The sequence below is a fragment of the Stenella coeruleoalba genome (genome assembly GCF_951394435.1).
Source record: "Stenella coeruleoalba genome assembly, chromosome: 10".
NCBI classification, from domain to species: Eukaryota; Metazoa; Chordata; class Mammalia; order Artiodactyla; family Delphinidae; genus Stenella; species Stenella coeruleoalba.
The window spans coordinates 73,819,794-73,845,782 of NC_137156.1; the positions used below are offsets into that span (position 1 = coordinate 73,819,794).

General features: G+C 49.5%; 1 protein-coding gene across 3 annotated transcripts in view; it reads left to right on the forward strand.

Moving 5' to 3' along the window:
* The first annotated feature begins 12,551 nt into the window (after positions 1–12,551).
* Positions 12,552–25,989, forward strand: part of FLNB (filamin B) — a 139,697-nt gene continuing 126,259 nt past the window's right edge. Inside the window, exon 1 of one of the 3 annotated variants that reach the window (XM_079933631.1) lies at positions 12,552–13,094. In XM_079933631.1, coding sequence (XP_079789757.1) covers positions 12,602–13,094 — 493 coding nt within the window. In that variant the 5' untranslated portion in view covers positions 12,552–12,601. The remainder of the gene's footprint in view (positions 13,095–25,989) is intronic. The other 2 variants (XM_079933629.1, XM_079933630.1) reach the window with 2 other exon arrangements.

A 25,989-nucleotide genomic window follows, 5' to 3' on the forward strand; every position in this document is an offset into this window, starting at 1 on the left:
GATTTAAGCCATTACATTTATGGTGATTTGTCACAGTAGCCACAGGAAACTAATGCAACTACTGAACCAGCCCGTCCCCTACCAACTGCTCCGATGTAGCATGGTTCCCGAGAACAGCTGACACCTGGTGGGCACATCATCAAGCAACGGGCAATGGCAACCCATCGCAGGGGGTGCCTGGGGCTGCGAGCACACAGAAGGGCCCGTCTGGTCTGAAGGGTCAGGGAAGACTTCCTGAGTGCCAGCTTGCTTCAGCCTAGGCTGGGAGGAAAGGGAAAGGGCGGGTGCTGAACAGAAGAGGAGCGAGTGCAAAGGCCAGGAGGTGAGAGAAAGCTTAATCATTTGAGGAACTGAAATGATTCCATGTGGCCAGAGCTTGAGGGAGAAATGGTAGAAGCCGTGTGGTGCAATGGTTAGGAGGGCGGGCTCCGTAGGTGCTTGCGTGTGAGGCCATGCCTTGCTGTCTCCCAACTGTGCAATTTGGGGTAACTTGGCCTCTCTGTGCCTCAGTTTCCCCACCTGCCTGATGGTATTTTTTGTGTGTATGTTCCTATTTTCTTTATCTTTATTAAAAATTTTTTTATACAATTTTTTTTGGCTGCATCGGGTCGTTGAGGCATGCGGGATCTTTTATTGTGGTGCGCAGTCCCTTCGTTGTGGCGCTCGGGCTTTTTCTTTAGTTGTGGCACTTGGGCTTCTCTCTAGTTGTGGTGTGCAGGTTTTCTCTTCTCTAGTTGTGGCACGTGGGCTCTGTAGTTTGTGGCACATGGGCTCTCTCGTTGAGGCTGCAAACTCTGTAGTTGTGGCATGTGGGTTTAGTTGCCCCGCAGCATGTGGGATCTTAGTTCCCTGACCAGGGATCGAACCTGCGTCCCCTGCATTGGAAGGTGGATTCTTTAACACTGGACCACCAGGGAAGTCTCTATTTTTATACAAATTTTATTTTTTAATTTTATTTATTTATTTTATTTATTTTATTTTTGGCTGTGTTGGGTCTTTGTTGCTGCACTTGGGCTTTCTCTGGTTGCGGTGAGCGGGGGCTACTCTTCGTTGCGGTGCGTGGGCTTCTCATTGGGGTGGCTTCTCTTGTTGCGGAGCATGAGCTCTAGGCACGTGGGCTTCAGTAGTTGTGGCACGTGGGCTCAGTAGTTGCGGTGCGCGGGCTGTAGGGCACAGGCACAGTAGTTGTGGCGCACAGGCTTAGTTGCTTTGCGGCATGTGGGATCTCCCCGGACCAGGGACTGAACCCGCGTCCCCTGCATTGGAAGGCGGATTCTTAACCACGGCGCCACCACGGAAGCCCTTTCTACTAATTTTAAAGTCTACTTTCCATTTACAGTTACTACAAAATATTGGCTGTATTCCTCGTGTTGTACGATACATCTCTGAGCCGCTCTTACAGCCGATAGTTTGTACCTCCCACTTCCCCACTCCTATACGGCCCCTCCCACCCCACCTGATGGCATTTAACTCACAGAGTTCTGTGAGATTTAAATACATCTACAGGACTTGGAACAGTGTCTGGCAGAGGCGGGGCTCAGTAAATCTGTCCTCGATGCCTCCCCATATCAACAGTGAGGTGGCTGCCTGCACCCCCCAGGCGGGGTGAACGTACAGTCCAGGGCTGCGCATGGGGTGGCCCACGTCCCTCAGACTGTGAGAGCGGGTCAGGCTCAGCGGAGCCAACTAGCATCAGCCCTGGACTTCTGCTGGAAGTTCTGGGAAAGAGGAGCTCTCTCCGGGTTGGGGCTGCCGAGGAGGTGAACCTGGCGCAGCTGGAGGGCGGCTTCATCACCACATGGGGAGGCCTGCCTGAGCAGGAAGCCAGCAGAGGGGAAGGCAGAGCCCTGAGGGAGAGAGGTGGATCTTGAAGGTGTCACCTAGGCCCCTGGATCCAGACGCGTCTGAACCACCCCCTTGGACTGTCTGGTTACAGGGACAATCATTTCTCTTTTTGCTTTCAGACTTTCAGCTGGGTTTCAGTCACCTGCAACCAGGCGAGTCCTGACTGACTGGTGTGTGCTCAGAAAACGTGCACAGACTGTGACTGAGTGAGCCCTCTGAGTGGGAAGGGCCTCGCTGCCCTGTAGGACCATCCAGACTTGGAGGGATTCTGCATTTGGCCTGGGAAAGCACCCTCTCCATTCTCCGCCCCCCTGCAGGGCCTGGCATCCGAATCTAGGTTCCTTCCAAAGGAGGATGAGGCTTGGCTCAGGGCAGGTGTGCAGCTGGCTGAATCGTAGTTTTCCTCTACCTGAAGCAAACCTCCCTCAACAGGGAAGGTCTCAGGTTCTGCTTGGAGCTGGGAAATGGGAAAGGCGGTTGAGTGCTAAAGTCCTGGAATGAACAGCGCACGGGGTAAGATGAATGCTTTTATCATTTCCATTTTACAAATGAAGACACTGAGGCAAAGTTACCTGTCCTCAAAGCTGGGGCTCACCAAACAGAGCTCAGAACTCTTTCTTGCCCCAAGACATTGCTTCATCCTCCTTAGCCATTTTCTTTCTGGTGGTCTGCAAATTTTTTCGGGCTTTCTTGCCCTTTCAAGTCCGGATACTCGAATTCCTTATAATTACTCATGCCTTGCTCTTAGGTCACAAAGAAGAATGTTTGGCCATACCTGGGTCTGTGTCTCTGCTCTATGCTGTACAAGCTGTGTGTCTTCGGGGAGGGGGAAGGGTAAGCTGGGACGAAGTGAGAGAGTGGCATGGACATATATACACTACCAAATGTAAAATAGATAGCTAGTGGGAAGCAGCTGCATGGCACAGGGAGATCAGCTCGGTGCTCTGTGACCACCTAGAGGGGTGGGATAGGAAGGGTGGGAGGGAGATGCAAGAGGGAGGAGATATGGGGATATATGTATACGTATAGCGGATCCACTTTGTTATACAGCAGCAACTAACACAACAATGTAAAGCAATTATACTCCAATAAGGATGTTAAAAAAAAAAAGCTGTGTGTTTTTGGGCCAATGTCTTCACCTCTCTGGGCCTTGGCTCCTTCAGCCATGGCAGTGGAGATGGCAAAACCTACTCTCAGCCTTTTAATGAGGACTGAGTTAATACATGTAAAATGCTTAAAACAATGAAGACCTTTTGAAGTGCTCAATAAATGGCAGCTTTTATCATTCATTTCCTTCAGGAACTATATTGTGTAGTATTTCTTGAAATAAAATAGAGAAAAATGTCGCCCAAATAAGTAAATAACACAGCTTTGAAAACTGCAATATCACCTATTTTTCTCTTTTTGCTTTTTAATTTTGCAGCCTTTATCCATGTTGGCAGAGAAGCAGCAAGAGGATGGGGTTGGGGGGAGGGCTGGTGCCTCCTGCTTCTGACCACGGCAGGCGAGCTAGTATCAGGTCACCCCTCCTGTCGAGAGCACCTAGAAATGATTGAGAAAGACAAGGGAGTTGTAACTGGGGAGTTGCTTTTCTCCTCAAGGAGTGTACTGACTGGGGCAGCTGAGAGGCTGAGAAGCTGGCAGGGCTTTGGTGTCTCAAGGTCTGGGGGAACGAAAATTGGAGTGAGGACTGACCCATGGTGGCGGTTCCTTAATAAAACCCCAGGCTTGAGGTGAGACTCTAATAACTGTGATTAATGCATTCAAAAAATTAGATAAGAATTTCAGCAGGAAACTAGAAACTATAAAAAATAATTAAATGGAAGTCCCAGAACTGGAAAATATAATACTGCAATTAAAATTTGTAGTTGTTGGATCACAGGTTCCAAGCCACTGCCTAGGTTCCGGTCCTAGCCTCAGCCTTTACTATTTACAGTGCTGGTCCTTGTTTTTCTTTTACTGAGAAGCAGCTTTGGATGGTCTTCTGGACACTGACGGTGATGATGATGATAATGAAAATGATGGCAGCTACCACTTCCTGATCACCTGCTATGCTCCGCCCTCATTACCCACGTGATTTTGCAAGTGTGAGGTAGGTATTATTATTATTCCTGCATAACTCATCAGTGCAGAATGGGAATTTGAACCTGGGTCTGAGTCCAGAATCTCTGCCATGCCTGGACTTCCCATGGTTTCCTGGGAGGCAGTGTGGTGCTATGGCCCAGAGCATGCGCCCTGGAGTCAGACCTATTAACAGGATGCTTGCTTAACCTCTCTGGGACTCAGTTCCTACTTCATGGAGTTGTGTAAGGATTAAACGTGGCAATAGATGTGTGCTCAGCACCAAATGTCATGATTATCATTGTTGTTACTAGAGTTTTGCATTCTAGAAAGCCATCTGGTCCAGTGGACTCCCTCTGGTCCTAACCAACTTGGGATCACATGGCTGGTCAACCATTGAGGCCAACAGAGGTGCAAACCTCTCACACTTGGAGAACGGGGGACCTTCAGAGACCTCATTAAGCTTGGTCAGCCATGTTCTGATTGTTCTCTTGTTACTTCTCAGTGAGTTTCTGTAGCCAAGAGCTTTCCCAGTTAGGCTCCAGTGATACTGAGGAGAATGCTGTGGTTACCGCCTTCCCCTCCCCTCCCCTCTCCTCACTGTTAAAGATCTACATGGAGCTTTTGGACAGAGGACTGACCTCCAGCTATTTTGGAAGGGCCTATCTTCTATCAGGGCTGATTCTGGTCTGAGCTGAGAGTGTATTTACTGGCCAAAGTCTGCTCCAAACTAAACATGCCATCACATTCCTCGCAGCCTGTAACCTCCATGGGGAGAAGCTGGGGGCCATAGTGGAGCGAGGAAACCTTATCTGATTCCATTTCAGCAGGATTCCGCTTCACTTGGTGGGGGACATGGGGGAGAGAAAGGAACAGATAGTCTTAAAATGAGCTGAATTAAAGATCACATTTGATGCATTTTCTGCAATGATAGGTAGAGGAGACCAGGAGATTTACAAGTGAAAAAGCACACATTTTAATGTGGGTGTGCCTTTGCTTTTTTCTACTCATAAACTTAAAAAAGACTTGTTTTTTTTCTTTCCTTTCTTCCTTCCTTCCTCCCTTCTTCCCTCCCTCCCTCCCTCCCTTCCTTCCCTTCCTCCCTCCCTACCTCTTTTCTTTTCTCTCTTCTCTTCTTTGTCATGATATACTTACAGTAAACGGCACATATTTGAAGTGCATAATGTGATGTTTTTACACACCCACCCACATGTATACATAAACACACACACAAATATATATTCATGATACCATTATTATGATCAAAATGAGGAATATATCCATCACTCCACAAAGTTTCCTCATACTTTTTTGTAATCTCTCCCTCCCATCCCTCCCCACTTACCCCCTACATCCCCAGACACTCACTGATCTGCTGTCCAGTCACTATAAATAGCTTGCATTTTTTAGAGTTTTACATAAATGAAATCACACAGTATGTGTGCCTTTTTTGCCTGGCTCCTTTCACTGAGCATAAGAATTTTGAGATTCGTCTGTGTTGCTGTGTGTGGCAGTAGGTCCTTACTTTTTGTTGCTGAGTACTGACTAGTTCATTTTACGGATGCACCACAGTATGTTCATCCATTCACCTGTTAAATGGACCTTTGGATGTTTCCAGTTTTGGGTAATTACAAATAAAGCTGGTACAAACATCCAAGGACAAGTCCTTTTATAGACACATGCTTTTATTTCCTTTGGGTAAATTACCTAGGAGTGGAATGGCTGGATCATACGTTTAACTTTTGAAGAAACCGCTCTCCAAAATGGCTTTAACTCTTTTACATTCCCACCAACAGTGCATGTTTCAGAACATTTAAGGAAGAAAGAAAGTCATTAAGGTAAAAAGTAAAACTTCTTATAATTCTACCTCCTAGTGATTGGCCTGCTTAACTGTTTCCTATAAATCCTTCCAAGGTTTCTTTGTTGTTGTTTTTTTTATGCACATACAGAGCCAGACTGAGACACAGAGGTGCCCTGGGCAGGCTTATAATTTGGCATCCCCTCAACTTGATATTTTAAAAACAGTGGTTCAAAATTTACTTAGGCAGGATGTGGAGAAACTGATTTTCTGTTAATAAAATAGATCATTCCTCTTTCTTTTTGAAACAAAGAATTTATTACGTACACAGAATGAAATCTGACCTTTTAACTTACTTGGAATTGTCCTGGAATTGCAGTCGTCCAAGCAGTCAGTTTCTTTTTTTTTTTGGCCGCGCCACGTGGCACGTGGGATCTTACTTCCCTGACCAGGGATCGAACCTGTGTCCCCTGCATTGCAAGCACGGAGTCTTAACCACTGGACCACCAGGGAAGTCTAAGCAGTCAGTTTCTTGGGGGCTGTATTATGGGCTAAGATTCAGGTGACGCACTAACAGATCACTAGGTCTTGGGGAGGCACACATCTCTGACCAAGGATTAAGCTGACAGACCACGGACCTGAGAGGATCGTCGCCTAGCTGAGCTGGACTCTGGCACGGTGGCACAGCCTAGAGTTGCTCCTAGTGCCGAAGAAGGGAATGTTCTAGTCTCCCCCAGAGGAGGCTATTTCCCTCTGAGCACTGGTTACCACAGGTCTGTCCCGCGTGGAAACCTGAGTTAACTGGCACTGTGTTTTGATCTAGTTCAGTGCTGTTGGGGTTCCCCTTCTAGACTAGCACCCTAATAGGCTGCCTGGCTGATCAACTCTGTGCATATATTAACGTGTTTTTTTTTTTTAATGTGTGTACAAATTGAATCATACAAATTCATTTTGATCTGTAACTTGCTTTTCTTTTTCCCCACGTAGCAATAAGTTCTGAGATCCTTTTACATCAGCCTATGTAGGTCCATCACATCCTTTTGTAAAATGTGGCAAGGTGGTCCACCAGATGGACGTACTGTAATGTGGGACTTGGCAACTTTCATGAGCACAGGAATCGCCTTGGGGATCTTGTTAAACTGCAGCTTTGGATTCAGCAGGTCCAGGGTGGTACCTGAGGTTCTGCACACCCCCCGGTACTGCCCGAGCTGCTGGCGGGACCACACGGAGGAGCAAGGCTACAGTGCATATGAGGGACCCACCAGTAAGGGGCCTGTGGCTGTTACAGACAGTGCAGTAAACACCCTTGAATATCCAAAAGGAGCCCTAGAGAAGGCTTTAGAGTCAGAAGACACAACATTGAGCTCTGACCCTCTAGCTAACCACGTGGCCTGGAGCCTCCTTCCCGGCAATTCAGTGCCTCCACTCTCTTAGACCCTAGGGATAAATAGTCCCTGTCCTTGAGTGCTCTGAGAGTAATACTACTAATCCTGGCCCGCGGAGCAGTGGGGGCGGAGGGAGTGGATGAGATAAGGATGGAAAAGGGCTTTGTCAGCTGTCCAGCCATCCACAAAGGGGCAGTTCTGTTCCAGTTGGAAGACAGACTGGGCTTGCCAGGTGAGCAGCGGCTAGACAGGGTTTTCTTTAGCTGAAAAGTGCCCTGTGGCATTTGTCTGCACTTTAAAAAAACAAACCAGACCTACACATAAATCTGCCAAAGAAGCCAAAGCCAGACTGTGTGGGGAAGAGGGCCCAGTCATTTGCAAACTAATTTTTCTTTTTTCTTTTTTTTTGGTGATTCCAGCAAGTCTGGGGTGCAGTATGGGGCAGTGAGCTCCACCTTGGGCTGGGAAGGGAAGGCCTCGAGCGAGGAAGCCAAGGTCCTCAGCAGACCCTGACTCCCGCACCTGCTGAATGAACAACACAGATGTCCAGCGGATAGTGGCCACTGCCTTCATTCCTTTGCCATCGCTGGACAAACTGTGCTCCTGGAAGTCAGGGCTGTGGGCTCTGAGAGCCTGATGAGCTTAGAGACTCAGAACTGGCCTCTGGAGTTGGTGAGACCAGGGTTTGAATCCAGAATCTGACACCTCATTCCCAAGGGACTCTGAGAAAGTGAACTGATTTTTTTTTTTGCAGCCTCAATTTCCCTACTTGTTATATTGGGCTGATAACAATAGCACCAAGCTCACAGTGTTTTTGAGACGATTAGAAAAGATAACTCACGGACGTGCTTAGCTTAGTATCTAGCACTAGGAAGTGGCCAGTTACTACAGCTGTAGGATCAAAGGAGAGAATAGAGCTAAAACCACAGTCACGTAGCCCATTGTGTGAATCCAGTAAAGAATGGCTTTCGTGATCGCTGCTCTGCCCATTTTGATTTCCACCTTAGGAGGTGGGTGAGTGGGGTGAAGATCTGTGCCTTCTCCCAGCAGCTGCCTCACCTAATCTCAGGGCAGGGCTGGCTAGTGGGGCCCCGGAACACTGCTGCTGCCTTTTGCCACCTTTTTTGGGGGAAGGCCAGATCTCCCAGCAGCCCTCCCCGCTCTCCCCACCAGAGTGGGCTTCCTTCCAGCACCCCACTCACATGGTCCCAGGACCTTTGCAGTCGGGGCTGGCAGTGGAGCGTGAACCCTCCCACTTCTCCAGGGAGCTGCGAAGAGAACCAGTTCCTCTTTCTCTAGGGGGTGGAGACAGAGCAAATATTCTCGTTTACATTTTGCTCTCTTTCTTTCTGGCAGGGTGTGGACATTGGTGTAAAATTACAGCTGAGAAGGACCCTGCCCTGGGGGAAAGATGCATCTGGGGAGAACAGAAATTTATTTTGCAAGTCCTGGTTCTTCATCTTCGCCTCTGTTCCCTTTGGAAAGCAGGTTTCTAAACCTGGAACTTTCAGTCTTCCTCTTTGATGTCCACTCACATTGTCACATAATCATGACAATAATAGGAGTATCAGCTCTCTCAGCTGACATGTACATGCTAAGTGCTATACATCTAGCTTCCCATTTGTCAGAAACTCCTAGGAGGTACATTGTTAATGTAGATTACAGGTAAGGAAATAAAGTCAGGGGCAGCTGCAGGTCTCTGCTCTTAATCATGACTATTGCCTTTCTTAGTCTTTACTTAGTATCCAGTCTCTGTCACTCTGTGACCTTAGGCATATGACTACTCCTCTCAGCCTCAGTTTCCTTACCTGTAAAATGGGGATAATAACAACACCTCCTGGAGTTGTTGTGATGATTAAATGAGAATAACACTACTTAAGAAGCAGAAGCTTCTGTTATTATTATTACTATTACAACTATACTACCACTATTATTATTACACCTCTTTTTTTTTTAAAATTTATTTGGTTGCATTTGGTCTTAGTTGTGGCAGGCAGACTCCTTAGTTGTGGCTCACCGGCTCCTTAGTTGTGGTACGTGAACTCCTTGTTACGTACGGTGTGCACGTGGGATCTAGCTCCCAGACCAGGGATGGAAACTGGGAAGCTCCCTTTTACTTTTTAAAGGGTACTTAATAACTCTTTGGTGTCATTAGAACATTTAAAGTTACAGTGTGGCTCTCATCATACTTATGTTGGACAGTGCAGGCTCTGTTAGGTCTTAAAACCCTTGCATCTTGCAAGGGGACAGAGATGACAGTTGCCCTCCTTCAGCAAGTGAAAACAGCAAGTAAACTTCAGCATAAAACAAGCATTGGGACCACACAAGCTGTGAGGGTGAGGGGACTGGGGGATGGGCACGCTTTTTCCAAGTTGGAGGGGAGAGATGAGAGCACTGCCTGAGCAAAGGCCTGGAGGTGGGATTGGAGGAACTTCTGCACGCTTGCCTGGGTAGAAGAGCTCCCTCCAATCCTACTCCCATGGGCTGACCTGGCAAATCGCACAACTTTGAGAAGCAGGCTCACAGTGCTCCAACCTTCCACCCGATGTTCATCTTCAGGTACAGGTAGACTCTTCCTTGTGGATGTCTGTGAATTTGCTGTTGTCTTGTCAGGTCCATCCTGACATGTAGGGGTTACTGCTCGACTTATGTTTTCTTTGTCAGTTCCTTCTGACTGGGATCTCGCGGGGCTGGAACAGATTGGTGTCAACATCTGTGGGTAACAGACATGGAGAGGAGCCTTGGCTTCTTACAGAGACAGACTGGAGTCTGGGAAAATGCAGCTAATTCTAGATTTTTCAGCGTCTGGTTGAGAAGTCTCTGTTAATTTTGCCCAGTTTTCAGTTACATTTATTGAGCGCTGATGGTATTCCAGGCACTCTGCTAAGAGTTTTGCTTGCATTATTTAATAACCCCAGGAGTTGATGTGTTGGCTCCATTTCCCGGATGAGAAAACACGCTTGCTGAGGTTATTTGTTCGAGGTCATCGAGCCAGGATAGCCAGAATTCACACCGAAAGCCTGAGCCTTTCGCTTCCCTATACTCTTCCATTCTGGATGGTTCTACCAAGAAGAGATCAAAGAAGCCTAGGGAAAAAATTTAGAAAACAGATTGGGTGTTTGAAGTGAAGGCCTTGTCAGCAAAACTGTGGAATGCATTGGCTAAAACGCTCCCTGCAGAAATGCCTGCCCTGAGTTGTTCAGCCCTCATCTTTTATCACATATTGATAAAGAGCCATTTGAAGACCTTGTCTGCTTCCTCTCCTTGTCACCAAAGCCACTGACCACCCCCCTCCACCAAGGTTGCTGAATCCCCTTCACTCCCCATAAACTGCTTCCTAGGGAACTCTTAAGTGTCTTCTGATTGACTGGAGAGAATCACCAGCTTCATCCTAAGACAGGGATGTCTCAGCTCAGAGTGAAGTGGACTGGATATTTAGATGCAGAACTTATTTAGTTATGTGTGTCAAGACCTGGTGAAAACAGAAATATCTCATAAGAAAGGAGAACCTTAGTACATTATCAGCTGCTGAGTGAGCTGAGTTGATCACATTAGCTCCAGTCTCACCTAGCAGGGAGGAGGTCCCCTTCGGAGTGAGACGCTGGCTGATAAGTTTTGATGGATGCCTTTGGAGGGAGGAAAGCATGAGGAACCAGAAGCCTTGGGCATGGGGTAAGTAAGATTACCTAAACTGCCTCTAGTGAATCTGTTGGTCAGATTGTGTGGACAAAGGCAAGGCCCAGGCTGGGAACAGCATGGGGTCTTTGAGGCATAGTACAGACTTTGGCGTTAAACCCAGGTACAAGTCCAGCTTTGTCTAGTGCTTATCAGCTGACCTCCAGCACGTGTCTTCACTTAACCACTAAGGAGGGGAATGAGACTTCAGATACTTACTGATCCCAACAATGGGCCAGGGCCAGGCAATACTGTCTTTCCCCCAAGGTGGTTTTGAGCATTTCCAGTGCGGCAATCTGTCTGAAGAAAGCACTTCACCTTGTATACAAATGACCTGTTACAGAACGTCACCACAAATCTGCTGACTTCTCCTAGGGCTGGAAGCCCTTGATATGTATTCATCCTGCCCAACCCCTCTTCCCAGCTGGGTCCTTAAAAGAATTAGAGGGGGCTTCCCTGGTGGCACGGTGGTTGGGGGTCCACCTGCTGATGCAAGGGACGCGGGTTCGTGCCCCGGTCCGGGAGGATCCCACATGCCGCGGAGCGGCTGGGCCCGTGAGCCATGGCCGCTGGGCCTGCGCGTCTGGAGCCTGTGCTCTGCAGCGGGGGAGGCCACAGCAGTGAGAGGCCTGCGTACTGCAAAAAAAAAAAAAAAAAAGAATTAGAGGAAGATGTGTCTGTGGATAACCTGAGATGACAGCATGAGAAAGACTCTGCCTGGTGTTGCTGGTTTTGAAGTTGGAGGAATAGGCCTCAGACAAGGAATTTGGGAAGCTTCTAGAAGTTGGAAAAGGCAAAGAAACGGGTTCTTCCCTAGAGCCTCCAGAAAGGAATGCATCCTGCCAATTGCTTTGATTTTAGCTCAGTGAGACCTGTGAGGGACTCTAAACTACAGATAATAATGTATGTTTTTTTTGAAGTTTGTTTATTTTTGGCTGCGTTGGGTCTTCGTTGCTGCACGCAGGCTTTCTCTGCGGGCCTCTCCCATTGCAGAGCATGGGCTCTAGGTGCAAGGGATTCAGTAGGTGTGGCACACGGGCTTAGTTGCTCTGCAGCCTGTGGGATCCTTCCCGACCAGGACTCAAACCCGTGTCCCCTGCATTGGCAGGCGGATTCTTAACCACTGCGCCACCAGGGAAGTGCCAACAATGTGTGGTTTTTTCAAAGACAAAGTTTTGGTAATTTGTTACAGCAGCATTGGGAAACTAATATACACAGCAAATTGTTGTTCATTTCTATCAGTACCATTAAGCTGTCTGTGATAGTTGATTTATACTTTTCTCTCCTATTAGTCTATGAGCTCCTCAAGGTTAAGTTATAAATTTTTCTTATTTACCATTGGTTGGCAGGCGCTAAGAAGGCTGGCATAGAGTAGGCACTCAATAAATGCTATGAATGATATTATAATTCATATGAGTTTAGTTAAGATGAAATGTAAGTTGTCCATTTCCTTCACGGTGTCCCCAGCGCCTAACACAGAGGCTGGCACACAGCAGGAGCTCAATAAAGCCCTTATTAAACCTTACTGAACCTGTAGGTGGATGAAATACCCCTCCCCGCCAACCCCTCCCGCGTGAACCAGACGGCCGTCCCTGCCCATTCTGTCCAGGTTCCTACCTCTGCACGTCCCCTCACTCTGGGTCCGGGTGACCCTCTCCTGGCGGGTCTCCCGCCTAGCTTCCTTTAGCGGAGGCTGTGAGCACAGAGCGCGGCGTCCCGGGACGTCTTGCAGTTCGCGGGACGCAGTGCCCTCTTTGAGCGGCAGGGGGAGAGCGTGGCCGGGGAACTCCCGCCAGAGGGTTGGGACGGGGCGGGGCTTCAGGGGCGGGTCGGCTCAATGCGCAGGCGCGGGGCCAGACGCCTCGCGCGGCCACGGGCAGGCGAGCGCAGAGCAGCCCCGGCCGCGGCTTCGGAAGCACCGAGTTCGAGCCCCGCTCCCGCTCCCGCTCCGCTTCGGTTTTTCGCTTCCCCGGCCCCTGGGCCTCCCTACGCCTGTCCCCGGCAGCTCGCTGTGCATATTGCTCTCTCCGCCGCCAGGATGCCGGTGACTGAGAAGGACCTGGCGGAGGACGCGCCGTGGAAGAAGATCCAGCAGAACACGTTCACGCGTTGGTGCAACGAGCACCTCAAGTGCGTGAACAAACGCATAGGGAACCTGCAGACCGACCTGAGCGACGGGCTGCGGCTCATCGCGCTTCTGGAGGTGCTCAGCCAAAAGCACATGTACCGCAAGTACCACCAGCGGCCCACCTTCCGCCAGATGCAGCTCGAGAACGTGTCCGTGGCGCTCGAGTTCCTGGACCGTGAGAACATCAAGCTCGTGTCCATCGGTGAGTGCCCTGGCTGGGCCAGGCGCCGGCGATGTACACCTCGCGCCCCCGCGCGTGCGACCCCGCGGGGGCTGAAGCTCCCTGTCGCGCGACCCCACGGCGCCCAGCAGCCGCGGGCTGAGTGTGGGCTCCGAGGCCGGGGGACGTCGTCCCCGAGGGATGAGGACAAAGGGACCCTAGGCCCCCTCCTGGGAGCCATCCCCTGGGGTGCTGCTGTCGTGTGAGAGTTCCGCGCCGTGCGCCCCGGCAGTGCGTCTCTGGGGGGCGGTGGGTTGAAGGTTCGGGCTGGGGCCGCACGGGGAGAAGTGGAGCTGTGGCACTTCTCTGCACCTGGGGTGCCTCTGCGGGAGCTGGGGGATTGGAGACCTCTGGTCCGCCGTCCCTGGGGCTGGGGCCCTAGTCAGACGCTCCCCGGAGTGCTCGCCCAGCTGCGCCCAGGCCGCTGCGCTCGGCGGCCGCGGAATGGGCGTTGGCTCGGAGGCCAGGTAGGGAGGCCTGGGGAGGGACTGTTCTCTGAACTTGGGGCCCTCCCGCCAGGTGGAGATGGGGACCTCGCCGTCGCCGAAAGGCGTGGGGGCCCCGAGGTGGGAAGGGGAGCCTCGGGGGGGTGTGTCTTCCTCGCTCCCTCTGCTCCCAGCTCAGCTCTGGCTCTGCGCCGCGGCTGCTCCGCCGCTGAAGGTATAATTTAGAGATGGTGGTGGTCACAGTAACTGCCGCCTTGTAGGGAGTTCCAGCTAGTGCGCAGCCTTCTAACAGGCTTCCAACAGCCTTATTTCGGTCCTTACACATGCTGCGAGCTGGGGCGTCATTAGACCCATTTTACAGACAAGGAGGTCCAGAGGGTTAATGGGCTTGCCCAAGCTAGCGAGGGTCTAGCGGAGAATTGAAGGAAGTGGGTGACAATTAAAGGAGACTTTGCCTTCCTCTCCCCGCCCTCCCCACACCAAGATCTTCCTGAGAGGAGGGAGGGAGTTGGTGTCGGGTTCCTCTCCCCCTGGAACTGGGGAGGAAGAATGAGAGTGAGGTCCCACTATGACCTGGGCTGGTTGAGGGCTTCGGGAAAGGTCACAGGCTTCTGAGGGTGGAGGCCGTGATGGGAGGGGCAGGGGGTGTGTAGTGTGCGAGTGTGTAGAGTGTGTGTGCAGAGCATGTAAGTGTGCAGAGAATGTGTGTGCACCTATGTTGTGTGTGTGTGTTCTGCTAGGTGAGCCTCTTGCCAGGGAGGAGCAAGGGCTGGGTCTCAGGTCTGTTCCTGAGGAAACCAGGCCTTAGAGTGACCCCCTGACAGGAAGAAAGGGCCATGGGTGTGGCTGCTGGGACTTTCTCCTGCCTAGGACGGGTTCCCTTTAGGCTGAGCCTCCTCCGTCCTCTCTCCCGTCCTCCCCCACACCTGTCCTGGCAGGTAGGGCTGCTTCCTGGGTCCAGGCAGCTGCCACGGCCCAGTCAGCCTCCCCAACGAGGGCAGCTTCTCTGCAGAGGGAAGCCGGGTGGCACGCTGTCTTATTTTGTGGGCCCATCTCGTGTAACGAGGGAAGGAGAACCTCAGATTTCTGTTGGAATTCTTTCCTTTGCAGAAACCAGCTTTCCCTCGGAGGAATCTCAAGGGCTGGCTGGGCTCAACTCGGATCTTTTCTTTGCTTTAAAACTGTATATTTATTTAATTAACTGAACAAAGAAACTTAAAGTAAAGCAGGAGTATCCAAACATGACATGAAATCTCTTTAAAAAGCAAAACAAAACAAACAAAACCCAAACCACAGCACCAGAAAACCCTGGACTGCCTAATTTAGCAACTGTTTATGGAGGCTGCAGCTGCCTCCAGCATGGCTCCCCATCAGTGCCCCGAAACTGGGGGTCTCATTCTAGACTTTTTCTGGTCCCTTACTTTTCCTCCTTGATCCTCATGCTTTTCATTCCTGAACCCAACCAGGCCCTAGCGTCTTCCATCGTCCTGACGTGCCAGGGTTCGCCTCCCCTTCCCTGGTTGTGGCCTATGGACCTCTTCCCACCATGATTTACATCATTTTATTTTATTTTTTCCTTTTAAATAACTTCTTGGATCATATTCTCCAGGGTGGCATTCATGGGTCAAAGGTTGTGACCACATTTATGACTCCCGTCATTGGCTGCCTAAGTGTTCTCCAGAAGGACCTTACAACAAACAGGTTTTCCAGCCTCTGGAGGCTGGAGGGAAACTTGCCAAGTGCCAGGACTCCTGAGCAGGTAATGCCTGAGGCCTCTTCCCTCTGCTCCTGAGGCTATGCTGGGTAAAGGCCCTTCAGAAAAAATTCACATCCAGCGTGGACTTCAGTTCAAGCTTTCACTGCCTACGCTGTGTTACCTTGTGCTGACAGTGACACGTGCTCCAATTTGGGGGCACCCACTCGGTGTTAAGCGTGTTCTGTTCATCACCCACCCCATTGATCACCACCTTGAATCCTTGAGTTCTGGTTTCCTTGTTATATGATGATCTGCTTTTAGCAAGTCCCTGGGAGGGTTAAGGGCTTGCCCCAGTCCTGGCCAAGTGCTTAGAAAATGTTTGTTGTTATTACTGCGCTGGTTGTTAGTGTTAGTACGTACATTTAAAGTTGGGGATACGGGAGGGAAGTCACTTGTGGAGGTCACCCAGCTGGTAAACCAGGTCTGCCGAGTTGTTGAAATTGAGCCTTAACTGACCTACCTTTCAGTGTCAGAAATGAGTAAAATACAACCAGTTTCCCGCCTCAGAAAGCTCATGTTAACACCAAGTTTTGCAAGTCTGGGGTGTTGGGGTTGTGGCTGGACATCCACACGTTGAGCGTCTGGCCTCGAACAAAGCAAGGCCTTAGGTGAGGGATGAGGTTGGTCCTCTGAACTGTGATGAGGGCCCGTGAGACGAGTGTCGTGTCGGGAGGTGCGCAGACTCAGGTTGCATATTGCATCTTGTGTTGAGGTGAATTTGCTGGGGGAATGGCCGCCTTGTCTTCACTGGTTTTTTTGGTCTGTTTTTTTTGAGATTTCCTGCTACTCACAGGATAGCATTTCACTTCCATAATCTGGGAAGATATCTTTGAACTAATACAGGGTTTTGTATACTCTGGATAACTCCCAGCAGTATTTCATTGTGGGAATCATTAGAGTTGGGTTATAGGCGCCAGCTGTGTGACATGAGGTGGTCAAACGTCGCCAGAGCACTGTGGCTTTTCTGCCTACAACTCCCTGAAAGACAGCCCTGGCTGTTCACGTTTGTGATTCCTTGTAAGGTGGGCCCATCCTAGGCTCCATCCCCAAGTTAAAGTTCCTTCTTATATCCTGGGCAGTTCATAGTGAGGCCTCAGCATATTTTAATTCTAGTTGTCTGCCAGGAGCTGGCAGGTTTATTTACTTGTTTTTCCAAAAGCCTTTCTGCAGCACAGCCAACTTGGAGAAGAAGGGGTCTCCCAGCCCAAGAATGACAATCAAGGCAGGCTAGAAGTTTGGGTGGTGTGTTTTGGCTTGATCCTTTACGAAAAGGAATTCTTTCCTTTTTAAAGGATGTGGTCCGACCCTGATGTTTGCTTAAGGTACCTGTGCCAGGCCAGCACCGCAGAGCGGGCGGGGTGTATGTTCCCAAGACCTCGGGTCACTGGGTGGAGTTTCCAGGGTGGTGGGTCACCCAACCACTCACCCTGTTTTCCTTCCTTGTGTCCCACCCCGACCAAAATAATGCACAAATAATCCTAAATTCTGCTCTTTTCTGTAACTACTTAGCAAATGCCAGTGTGTCTTTCAGGCAATGTAGTTCATATCCAGAGAATGCTTGAAAGGTAGCAAAGTAGCGTGCTTTGTCAGAATTAACAAGTTCTGGGCCATTTGGAACAAAGTAACACATTGGTGTGAGCTAATTAAGAGCTCTGATTCTTGGTTCAAATCCTACTTGCCTCGAAGTAGCTATTAAGAAATTTCTGTGCACTGGTCTCCTTATAACTTAAATGGGGATAATAACTACCTCCTTTAAAAGTTGTTATAAAAACTAAACAAGCTAACATTTTTTAAAGTGCTCTGAACAGTTCGTGGCACATAGTTGGTGCTGTGTGTTTGTTAAATAAGTAAGGTGCTGTCCAGTAATAGTCTCAAAAGTCACGCTGGAGGGTTTGCACGCTGAAAGGACATTTAAAATCGGCACCACACGGGGGAGACCAGCTTGGTTGGCAAATGTTGATTCCTGTTGCTGTAATAGGGTTATGGACTGCCCAGAGGCTGTCCCCTCTTTGGAAGGGGGTGACCCCTGGTTATGTTGTGGCTGCCTCCAGGGCCCATTCACACCAGCTTTGTTTCTGAGAGGTGGATGGGAGCTCGGAGCGGCTGGTCATTCCAGCCTCCCACCCGTTCAGGAATCTCTGGGCCAAATCATTTCCAGATGGCAGCTGGGCCTCTGCAGGCTCCTCCAGCACCGGTGGGGCCAGCATGCCAGTCAGCAGCTGCCTTCATTCTTGGAGAGTCTGTGCTGAAGGAGAGCTTTGATTTGGAGCCAAACTATGTCTCCTGGGCACTCCCCCTTCACCCTCCACCCGGGGAGGAGGGTCCTCGTTCTGTGCTGTGAGGCCGTGTCATGGGTTAGTTAAGGATGGCTGCCTTGCTCCTTGGGCAGCGGATGCTCAGGTTCGGAACCTTTGGGCCCTGCTTGTAGTGGCTGTGTGGCCAGGGTACCTCGTCATCCTGCTTTCTCTATAAGCAGCCTTCGGGTCAGCACATGCCTGAAGCTAGTATAGCCTGAAGCTAGACTGCCAGGATTCTAATCCCCACTCTGCCCCCTAACAGCTGTGCAACTCTGATCCAGTGCATTAACCTTTCTGACCCTCAGTTTCCCCATCTGTAAAATGGAGGAGAATAATAGTTCCTATCTTAGCGTTGCTGAGAGCATTATATTTGATTTGTTTAAGTTACAGCGTAATGCTGGTGTTGTCATTATTAGTATAATGGACTCTGTCTTCCATCTATCCTCTGGCCAGTCCTGACACTGTCGTATGGTGTGTTAGCTATTCCCTTCCCCCAGCTTGGAACCTCTAATGAAGGTGACCCCCAAGATCCTTTTTTTCTTTCTTTCCTCATTCAACAAGAAAATGAAAGATAAACTCTGAGCCAGGCTCAGTGCTAGGGCCACAGGAATAATGCGAGTCATGTCCCCGGCTTGCCTTACACACTGCTGAACACAGAGGAGAGACAAGTCACCAGGGAGTGTCCTTCTCAAACCTTCAGGCACACATGAATCATCTGGGAACTTTAAAATGTTGGTCTGGTAAAAATGTCGGTCTGATTCACTAGATTAGGGGGAGTGAAGCCTGGATTCTGCTCTTCCAGGGAGCTCCTAGTTGCTGTTTGTGGACCACCCTGTGAGTAGCAAGGATTGAAATGACAAGCCCTCTGGGGAGGAAGAGCACCTTCCCTCAGGCTGAACTGGGCTGTCTGGAGGGCTTCCTGGAGGAAGGGGCTGTTAAGCTGAGACTTAAAGCTTTACTAGAATAAGGCAGGTGAGCAGACAGTTAGTCAGGCGAGCACAGGAGTAGAAGAGTGTGTCAGGTGGAGGTTGGAGGGGTGGTGGAGAGGTAGGCAGGGGCTGACTCACAAAGGGCCTTTTGAGGCTGGAGGCTGCCAATCAGGCATCTTCCTTGAGGGGGCTTGGGGGTAAGGTAGGTGAACCCAGCTGAAATGGATCATCTAATCTGGGGATCTCTCCACTGTTGCTCAAGTCATTCCTGCCAAGAAAAAAATTGAGCCCTGTCCTCATACATGTACGTTTATAAGCTGTATACATATGCTACCCGTCAGTCTGTATATTAAATGTTACTGCAGTAGAGCTTAGTTTCTTTTTAGATAACAAGTCCAAACAGAAGTTCTTCCTGTGCTCCGAGGGATTATCTTGTGCACCCTTGGGGTACATATACACTATGTGGAGGCCCTATGAGGGCCTGCATGTCTACATTTTCTTTTTTTCCACATTGTTATTATTCTGCATTTAGGTTTCATCTTTAATTGTCCTCTGTTAAAGAGGTAGATCTAAAATTATAACCCCTTCCCCCAACAAGTTGAACCAAATGAATAAATCCAGTGGAATGAGCCATTTCCATCTAAATGCATGCTATTTCCTGCTCTTAAAAAAGATTAAAACTGCCTTTCATGGTGTTCTAGTAGAAGCCATTTTACATTACTGTTGTAAATGTAGTTCTTCATTAAACATGTTCGATAATCACCAGATTGACTCAGGTTATTGGATGGTAAACAGCAGTACTTTCTTCTTTTTGGGCTTGAAAAGTGGCCTAGCTACTTTTATAAGGTGCCTAGCTACTTTTCTTGGGAAATTGAGTCTGTGTTGTAGGAAGAGAGTTTATTTTGACAGTGTTGACTTCCTCCTTTCCCCCATCATCAAAACCTGGCACAGGTGGACAGCTTGGCAAGGAGGACACCTGTGCTCCTCTGCATATTCCTTGGCTATCCTTGGTACCAAGAATGTACACGATGATGCCATTTGTGTACCAAATGGCAGTGTGTGCACACGCATCCTCTAACATATTCAATAGTATCCAGCGTTTCCCCATGCCTACTGTGTGCTAAGCATTGTCCTGAGTGCCATACCTTTATTACTTCCAATCCTTATTATGAACCCTGCAAAATGAGTGGCTTTATATCTACTTCCATTTTACTGTTTTTGTTTTTGTTTTTTTTCTGCGGTATGCGGGCCTCTCACTGTTGTGGCCTCTCCTGTTGCGGAGCACAGGCTCCGGATGCGCAGGCTCAGCGGCCATGGCTTACGGACCCAGCCGCTCCGCGGCATGTGGGATCTTCCTGGCCCGGGCCACGAACCCGTGTCCCCTGCATCGGCAGGTGGACTTGCAACCACTGCGCCACCAGGGAAGCCCTCTATTTCCATTTTATAGGTGAGAAAACTGAGGCTCAAATATGCCTCACTTCACGTGCCAGGCATGATGCTTGCCTGCATTAAACGGTACAGTGCCTTTAAAAATTTTATTTTTAATGTTAAAGTTGGGTTTCACACTTGTAAAGTAAAATAGATATATTGTAGTGAGAGATTTTCTACTGCTTTAGTCCTGTTCATTTTTATTTTGCTTGAAACTAATCATTTGAACTTGATTAATGTGAAACTGAAATTTCCTTCTACAAAACAAAACTTTTGCGGGCCGATTTGCTTCACTGTTTCCGGTATCATAGAGCTTTAATGGGGGTCTTCTTCGCAGTTCTGGAGACAGCTCTCTTGTTCCTTCCCTGCCTCTGTTTGGTTTCCAGGGGCAGTGATTTCACTGCAGGTCTGGACAGCAGGGACCAGCTGAAGGTCTGCTTTGGGGAGCCAGGCAGGGCTTTCTTTGAGAGGCCTGGAAGCCAGAGGTGAGGAGGTGCCTCCTGGCTGCAGTCCTGTGGGGTTTGCAGTGCCCACCACTTATGGGTGTGGATGGGTGGAGTTTGTTGAGGTCCAGCTATGCTGGGAGATCCTTGGTGACAGTCGACATTGGCACAGCTGTGCTCAGTCAGCAGTGACCCCACCCCACATCGTTTCCTTCTGCTACCTGTAAACATTAACCGGCAGGAGGGTGTGTTGGGTTGTGCTTGCCGCTGAGCAGAAGCTTTCTTTCCCGGCTGGCACTCGACTTTTATCAGTCTGGCAGCCCTGTTACAAATGGCTGCCTGCTTCCAGTCCAAGCCAGCGGCTCCCACTCATGTTCAGGGAGACTTGTGGGCAGGTCCGTTGCTGTGCACCGCGGCACCGAGCTGTGTGCTCTAGGGCTGCACTTGTATCCCCAAGGGCTTCTCCTTCAGCGCAGCTCCTGAGAGAGCAAGCTGGTCTGGCCGGCCGTCTCGGTGCTCAGCCTCCCCAGAAATTGCAGGGCTGGCTTGTTGAAAGGTCTGGGCGTTAACACAACACTCCTGTTCTCCCTCTCTGAAGGCCCTTTATGCTGGCATGAATTCCTTTTCTCATGGAGATCTGAAAGCTCTTTTGACTAAATGGGTCACCTTTCTGGGTATTTTCATAAGGCTGGTCAGCTTTTGCCATGCCAGACAACTTTTCTGGAATTTCCGTTCAGATATACAGGCAACCAAAGAGGTTGGATTATTTGGAACACTGTGGAATTTTGGCTTTCGAGCTACAGGGAAATGGGTGGGGATTGTGGCAGAGACAGTGTAAATTCGCTGCGTCCCATAAATTAAGATTTTGAGATTAGAAGAGGCAGGCAGCAGTCAGCTTTCCTCTGACAAACAGGAGTGGTGTTGCTTTCTGCCTCGTGCTGCTTGTGACCCAGGCAGCGGCAGGCCTCCCGCATAGCCTGGGGGATGAAAGGATTCTCAGTGGCTAACATCAGATTCCTCCAATCTCCCCTGCACCCCCCAAGAAAATAATCAAGTTCTTATCATGCTGGTACTGCACTGCTTGTGTGCACCTCCCTGAAGTGCTTTATCAGATATTCCGGGGAAACAAGAATTATTTGGCCTTCTGCAGCCTGCTGGGAGCATGGCTCAGCCTGGTGCTTCTTGCTCAAGAACAAAGCTATTGTTCCCTTGGTGGGGTAAAGCAGGCCAGAGGTGGCGGACCAGGCCCTGCCATCCTAGGGAACCTCAGGTGCTGAGGCCTTGGGGCTCAGGCCCTACAAGGCCTTTGTGACTTGGCAGTTCTGTTAATTGAACAGAGGTCTGGGTTCTGTTTATAAGATTCCTTGTCAGAAGGGGCAGAGGCTGGAAGGCCGAGGGTATGCTGCTTGTGGGACCGGGAGCCCCTCAGTGCAGCTCCCAAGCCATCCGGGGGGCAGAACCCAGAAAGTGTTCTGGGAGAAGGAGCCTTGGTGGATCCTGGCTTGCAAGCACCTGGGCAATGGCTTGTCACATTCCTCATCTCCACTAAAAGAGGCAAGCTGGCACCTGGGGAATGCCTCTCCTGCTGGGGAGTCCTTTACAGGAAATGATCTAGGTGTCACGTTACGCTTCCTGTGGGGCGCGCATCTCTCGCCATAATTGTCCCTTTTTCTTGGCACTTTTGTTTGACAGGCGTGGGGAGTCACACCCAAGGTTGGAGGGCGTGAGACCCTCTCCTGGACACCCACAGCTCCCCCCTCCCCCAGTGCCATTCCATTTCATGGCTTACTAAACTGTATTGATCTCCTGACTTGCCTGTGTTGTTCTCCCACTTGGTCACGACTGCTCCAAGAGCAGGCGCTGTATCTCTTGTTTACCTCTGGGGCTCTGAGCTTGGCTCTTAGTAGGAATATAATAAATAACTTATCAAATAAATAAACAGCCTCTAGCATAGATGGTTTGAAGAATAAGGCTGGTACTTTGACTTGTTTGCAATATATTTGCTTTCAAAAAATGCAAAATCATAGTCCTTCGCAGCTTATAAAGAAATGGGAATTATGTGAAGTGGACAACCGGGTCTGGGATCCCAGTAGAACACCTCGTTTTTTGGGACAGTGATGCTGAATTTAAAGAACTCAGCACTTCACAGTCATTCTCGACTTAGAACATCTATGATTTACGTCAGCTGGTAGAGAACAAGGCCTTTTCCGGGTTGACATGTGAGGCTTAGAAATATGAATTTATAAAAGGAAGCCACTGAGAGTCACTATGATCACAGTAATAGTTTTGTTAATAATAGTGAATATAGGGCTTCCCTGGTGGCACAGTGGTTGAGAGTCCGCCTGCCGATGCAGGGGACACGGGTTCGTGCCCCGGTCCGGGAAGATCCCACATGCCGCGGAGCAGCTGGGCCCATGAGCCATGGCCGCTGAGCCTGCGCGTCCGGAGCCTGTGCTCCGCGACGGGAGAGGCCACAGCAGTGAGAGGCCCACGTACCGCAAAAAAAAAAAAAAAAAAAGTGAATATATATCAAGCACCTATAGTACCAGGCATTGGGATAAATGTTTCTCAGTAATAGCTAAATGAAACCTCATCGCAACCTGGAGCGGTAGTTATTGTGGTAACCCCCACTATACAGACAAGGAAACTGAGGCACGCCCAGATCAGCTAGTGAGTATGTGGCAGACTATGACTCAAGCCCTCACCTGAGATTTCAGTCCCCAAAGGAAAGCCATCAGCTCAGCATGTCTTCGAAATTAACTTCTAACAAGTTATTTAATATTGAACAGTTGCATTTGTAGTTCTTTGTAAAAAAAAAAAAAAATTGCAAGAACTTGGAGAAATATAAAGAAAAAACATCATTTGTGAAAAATCTTAACCAATCTTTTTCTGTTTTTAGAGAGTTTTGCTTTCAGCGGCCTTTTGGTCAGAATGGGGAAGAGGGAGATGCATTTTCTCAGGAAAAAAGAGGCTGTGGACTGGAAACGTTCTGTGAAATCATTTTGGTCACACGGATGGTTGTGATAAGATTCATCCTTGAGTTATTGCTGAGCTGTGGCCAGCATTAAAATTGGAGGTCTTGGTTGAGGCTCATCCTGGTTTGCAAATCTCCCTTCGTCTAGAAATATGTTTTGGTCAACCACGGAGTGGGGGTGTGCCAGCCACTTCTGTCTCTTAAAAGCTTTTAGGACCAACTTTTAGCGGGACTGCCAGGGTCTCTTAATAATAGTTATTATCTTTGGATACATTGTGACCTTGTCTCACGATTAGCCCAGCACAGAAAGTCTTTTACCTTTTAGTTGCTAGGCTCCATTAGCTGTTCAAATATGTCTCAATTATGCGCCATAACAATGCAGTCGGGCAACTTGGTTCACCCTTGTCTGCCTGGGAACTTTTAGATGTCTGAAGATTATCTGCAGCCCTGAGGTCTTCATTGGTTTTTTGGAGACCTCATTTTCTCAACAGCCCTCAGGACACCAGGCCCAGGGAATCATCCTGTCTTGGTCTCGTTTGAGGCAAAGGAGATAGAATGTAAACCCCTTTTAGTACAGATTGAGCCATTTCCTGAGGGTGCTTAAGAGTATGGGTCCATTAGACCCTGCTGGGAGACTTGGGGCAAGATGCTTGACCTCTCTGAGGTTCTAAGCCCCGAGCTATATTAGTACCCCACTCTTGGTATTATTGAAGATAAATGATATGTTCCCTGTAAAGCATTTGATGCAGCCCTTGGCGGACAGTAAGGGCCCCATAAATGGTGGTCATTGCCTTCCTCCCCCCTCCCTCTCCTCCTAATTCCTGGGCCTCTGGTGGCCCCTTCTGACTGGAAGAAGACGTGGCCTAACTGTTTTGTAAAGGGTAGGTGGGTGGGAATACACCAATACATTGGTCAAAGATACCTCATACCTAATAGGCTGTTTTTAGACGAGGAGGTGGCCTCAGATTTTGAGGGCAGGAGCCATGGGCCAGTGGCATTGTCTGGTCTTCCGGCCAAGCTTCCTTTAAGGATAGAAAACAGGTGCCAACTATTCTTGACATCTTCCCCCACTTTCCCTTTCTTCCTACTTGGCTAATGGAGCTGTTTTTTAGCTAGCTCATTTACCCTCCTTTCTTTCTTTAATCCTTCCTTTTTGTCTCTTAGCATGTCGTTTGCTCCCATTTTTTTCTTTTCTGGTGTCGCTCTCGCGGAAGTGGCTGTAACGCCGTCCGGGGTCCAGGGGATGTGCTTGCTCATGCGTCTGAGTCTTGGCTCTGCCCCTTGAGAGCCGTCTGACCCCAGCTTCCTGTTCTGTCTCTAGGAGCCCGTCTTTTGTGTGCAAACTGTGATAATAGAGTGCTCTGCTTTACTGAGGTCTCGGGTATAAAGAGAATGTGCATCTCTAGCCCTTAGTCAATGGCAGCTGCTGCTATGGTGGTGTTAGCATTGCATTATTACTGGGTAGCCCTACCCCCTCCCACTTACCCTTTTCAGGCCTTAGTGGAGGAGGATGAAGAGGGGGCAGCCATGCTGGAGGGGAGGCTGTGCTGACTGCCTTGGGCACTTTCAACCTGAAACCAAGCAGGTTAACCCAGGTGCTCCTCCACCCCCAATCCCACTCCCCCAGCCTCCTGCCCTGGCCCTGGGCACCGCCTTCTCTTTCTTCTAGTCTTGGCCCTTTGACATCTGGGACCATGGTGGGGCTGCCTGCACCACCTGCCAGGATTTGTGCTGCCCTGGGTGTGGTCTTAAACCTAGCACTGTCTAACCTCTTGTCGTGGAGCTGGCGACAATAATTTTACAGTAGTGCTTGGAAACTGTACTGCTGGGGTCACACCGGCCTGTATCAAGGTTGCTGGGTCGGGGTGAGCGAAGGTGGCTGGCAACAGCAAATTCTGTGGCTCCTGAGACCAGACGATGTGGGAGGTTGCGGGGCGGGCATCATTCTCTGTTCTTGTCAGGGATACGCTGGTCTTTGCCCAGACAGGCCGAAGGGATCTGTGTCTTGTGTAACCGCGTGCTTCCCCCAGTTGGCCCTTGAGTGCAAGCTGTCTGCTCTGTCGTTGGCTGGGCGATATTTCTGATACTGCGGCCTTTTAGGGGAGTGTCAGTTTTAGGTCATCTTTCGTGGGGGCAAGGGAGCACCCAACACCTTCCCCAAAGGTAGAGTTTGCGGGGGTTTTACCTGAGTGAGTGACGAATGCAGATTTTCATGTTTTAATACTGGGAAGATATTAGTCAGCCTGGGTACTGTTTCCACATGACAGAGCAAAAATTTAAACCATTACGCAATGGCTTTTGTTTCACCAGCTATTGAAGTTGACCATCAGGCGTTATCAATAAGATCAGCAAGTGTTAGTTAACCCGCTGTGCTTCTGGAGACCAGTTTCTGGTCTTGGAAACGGCCCAGAGCAAGTTGGATTTGGCAGGATTTCGGGTCCTAGGCAGATGGCAGGACCTAGACACTGGATCCTAGTCCCAGGCCTGCTTCTGTCATCGCTGGGGCCTTGGAGAGGCCCTACCTCTCAGCGTGTTTCCCCATCTGTAAAATGGGAGATCTGTCCCATTTCAGTGTTCCCCCAAATTCAGTCATTTGTAGAGGAA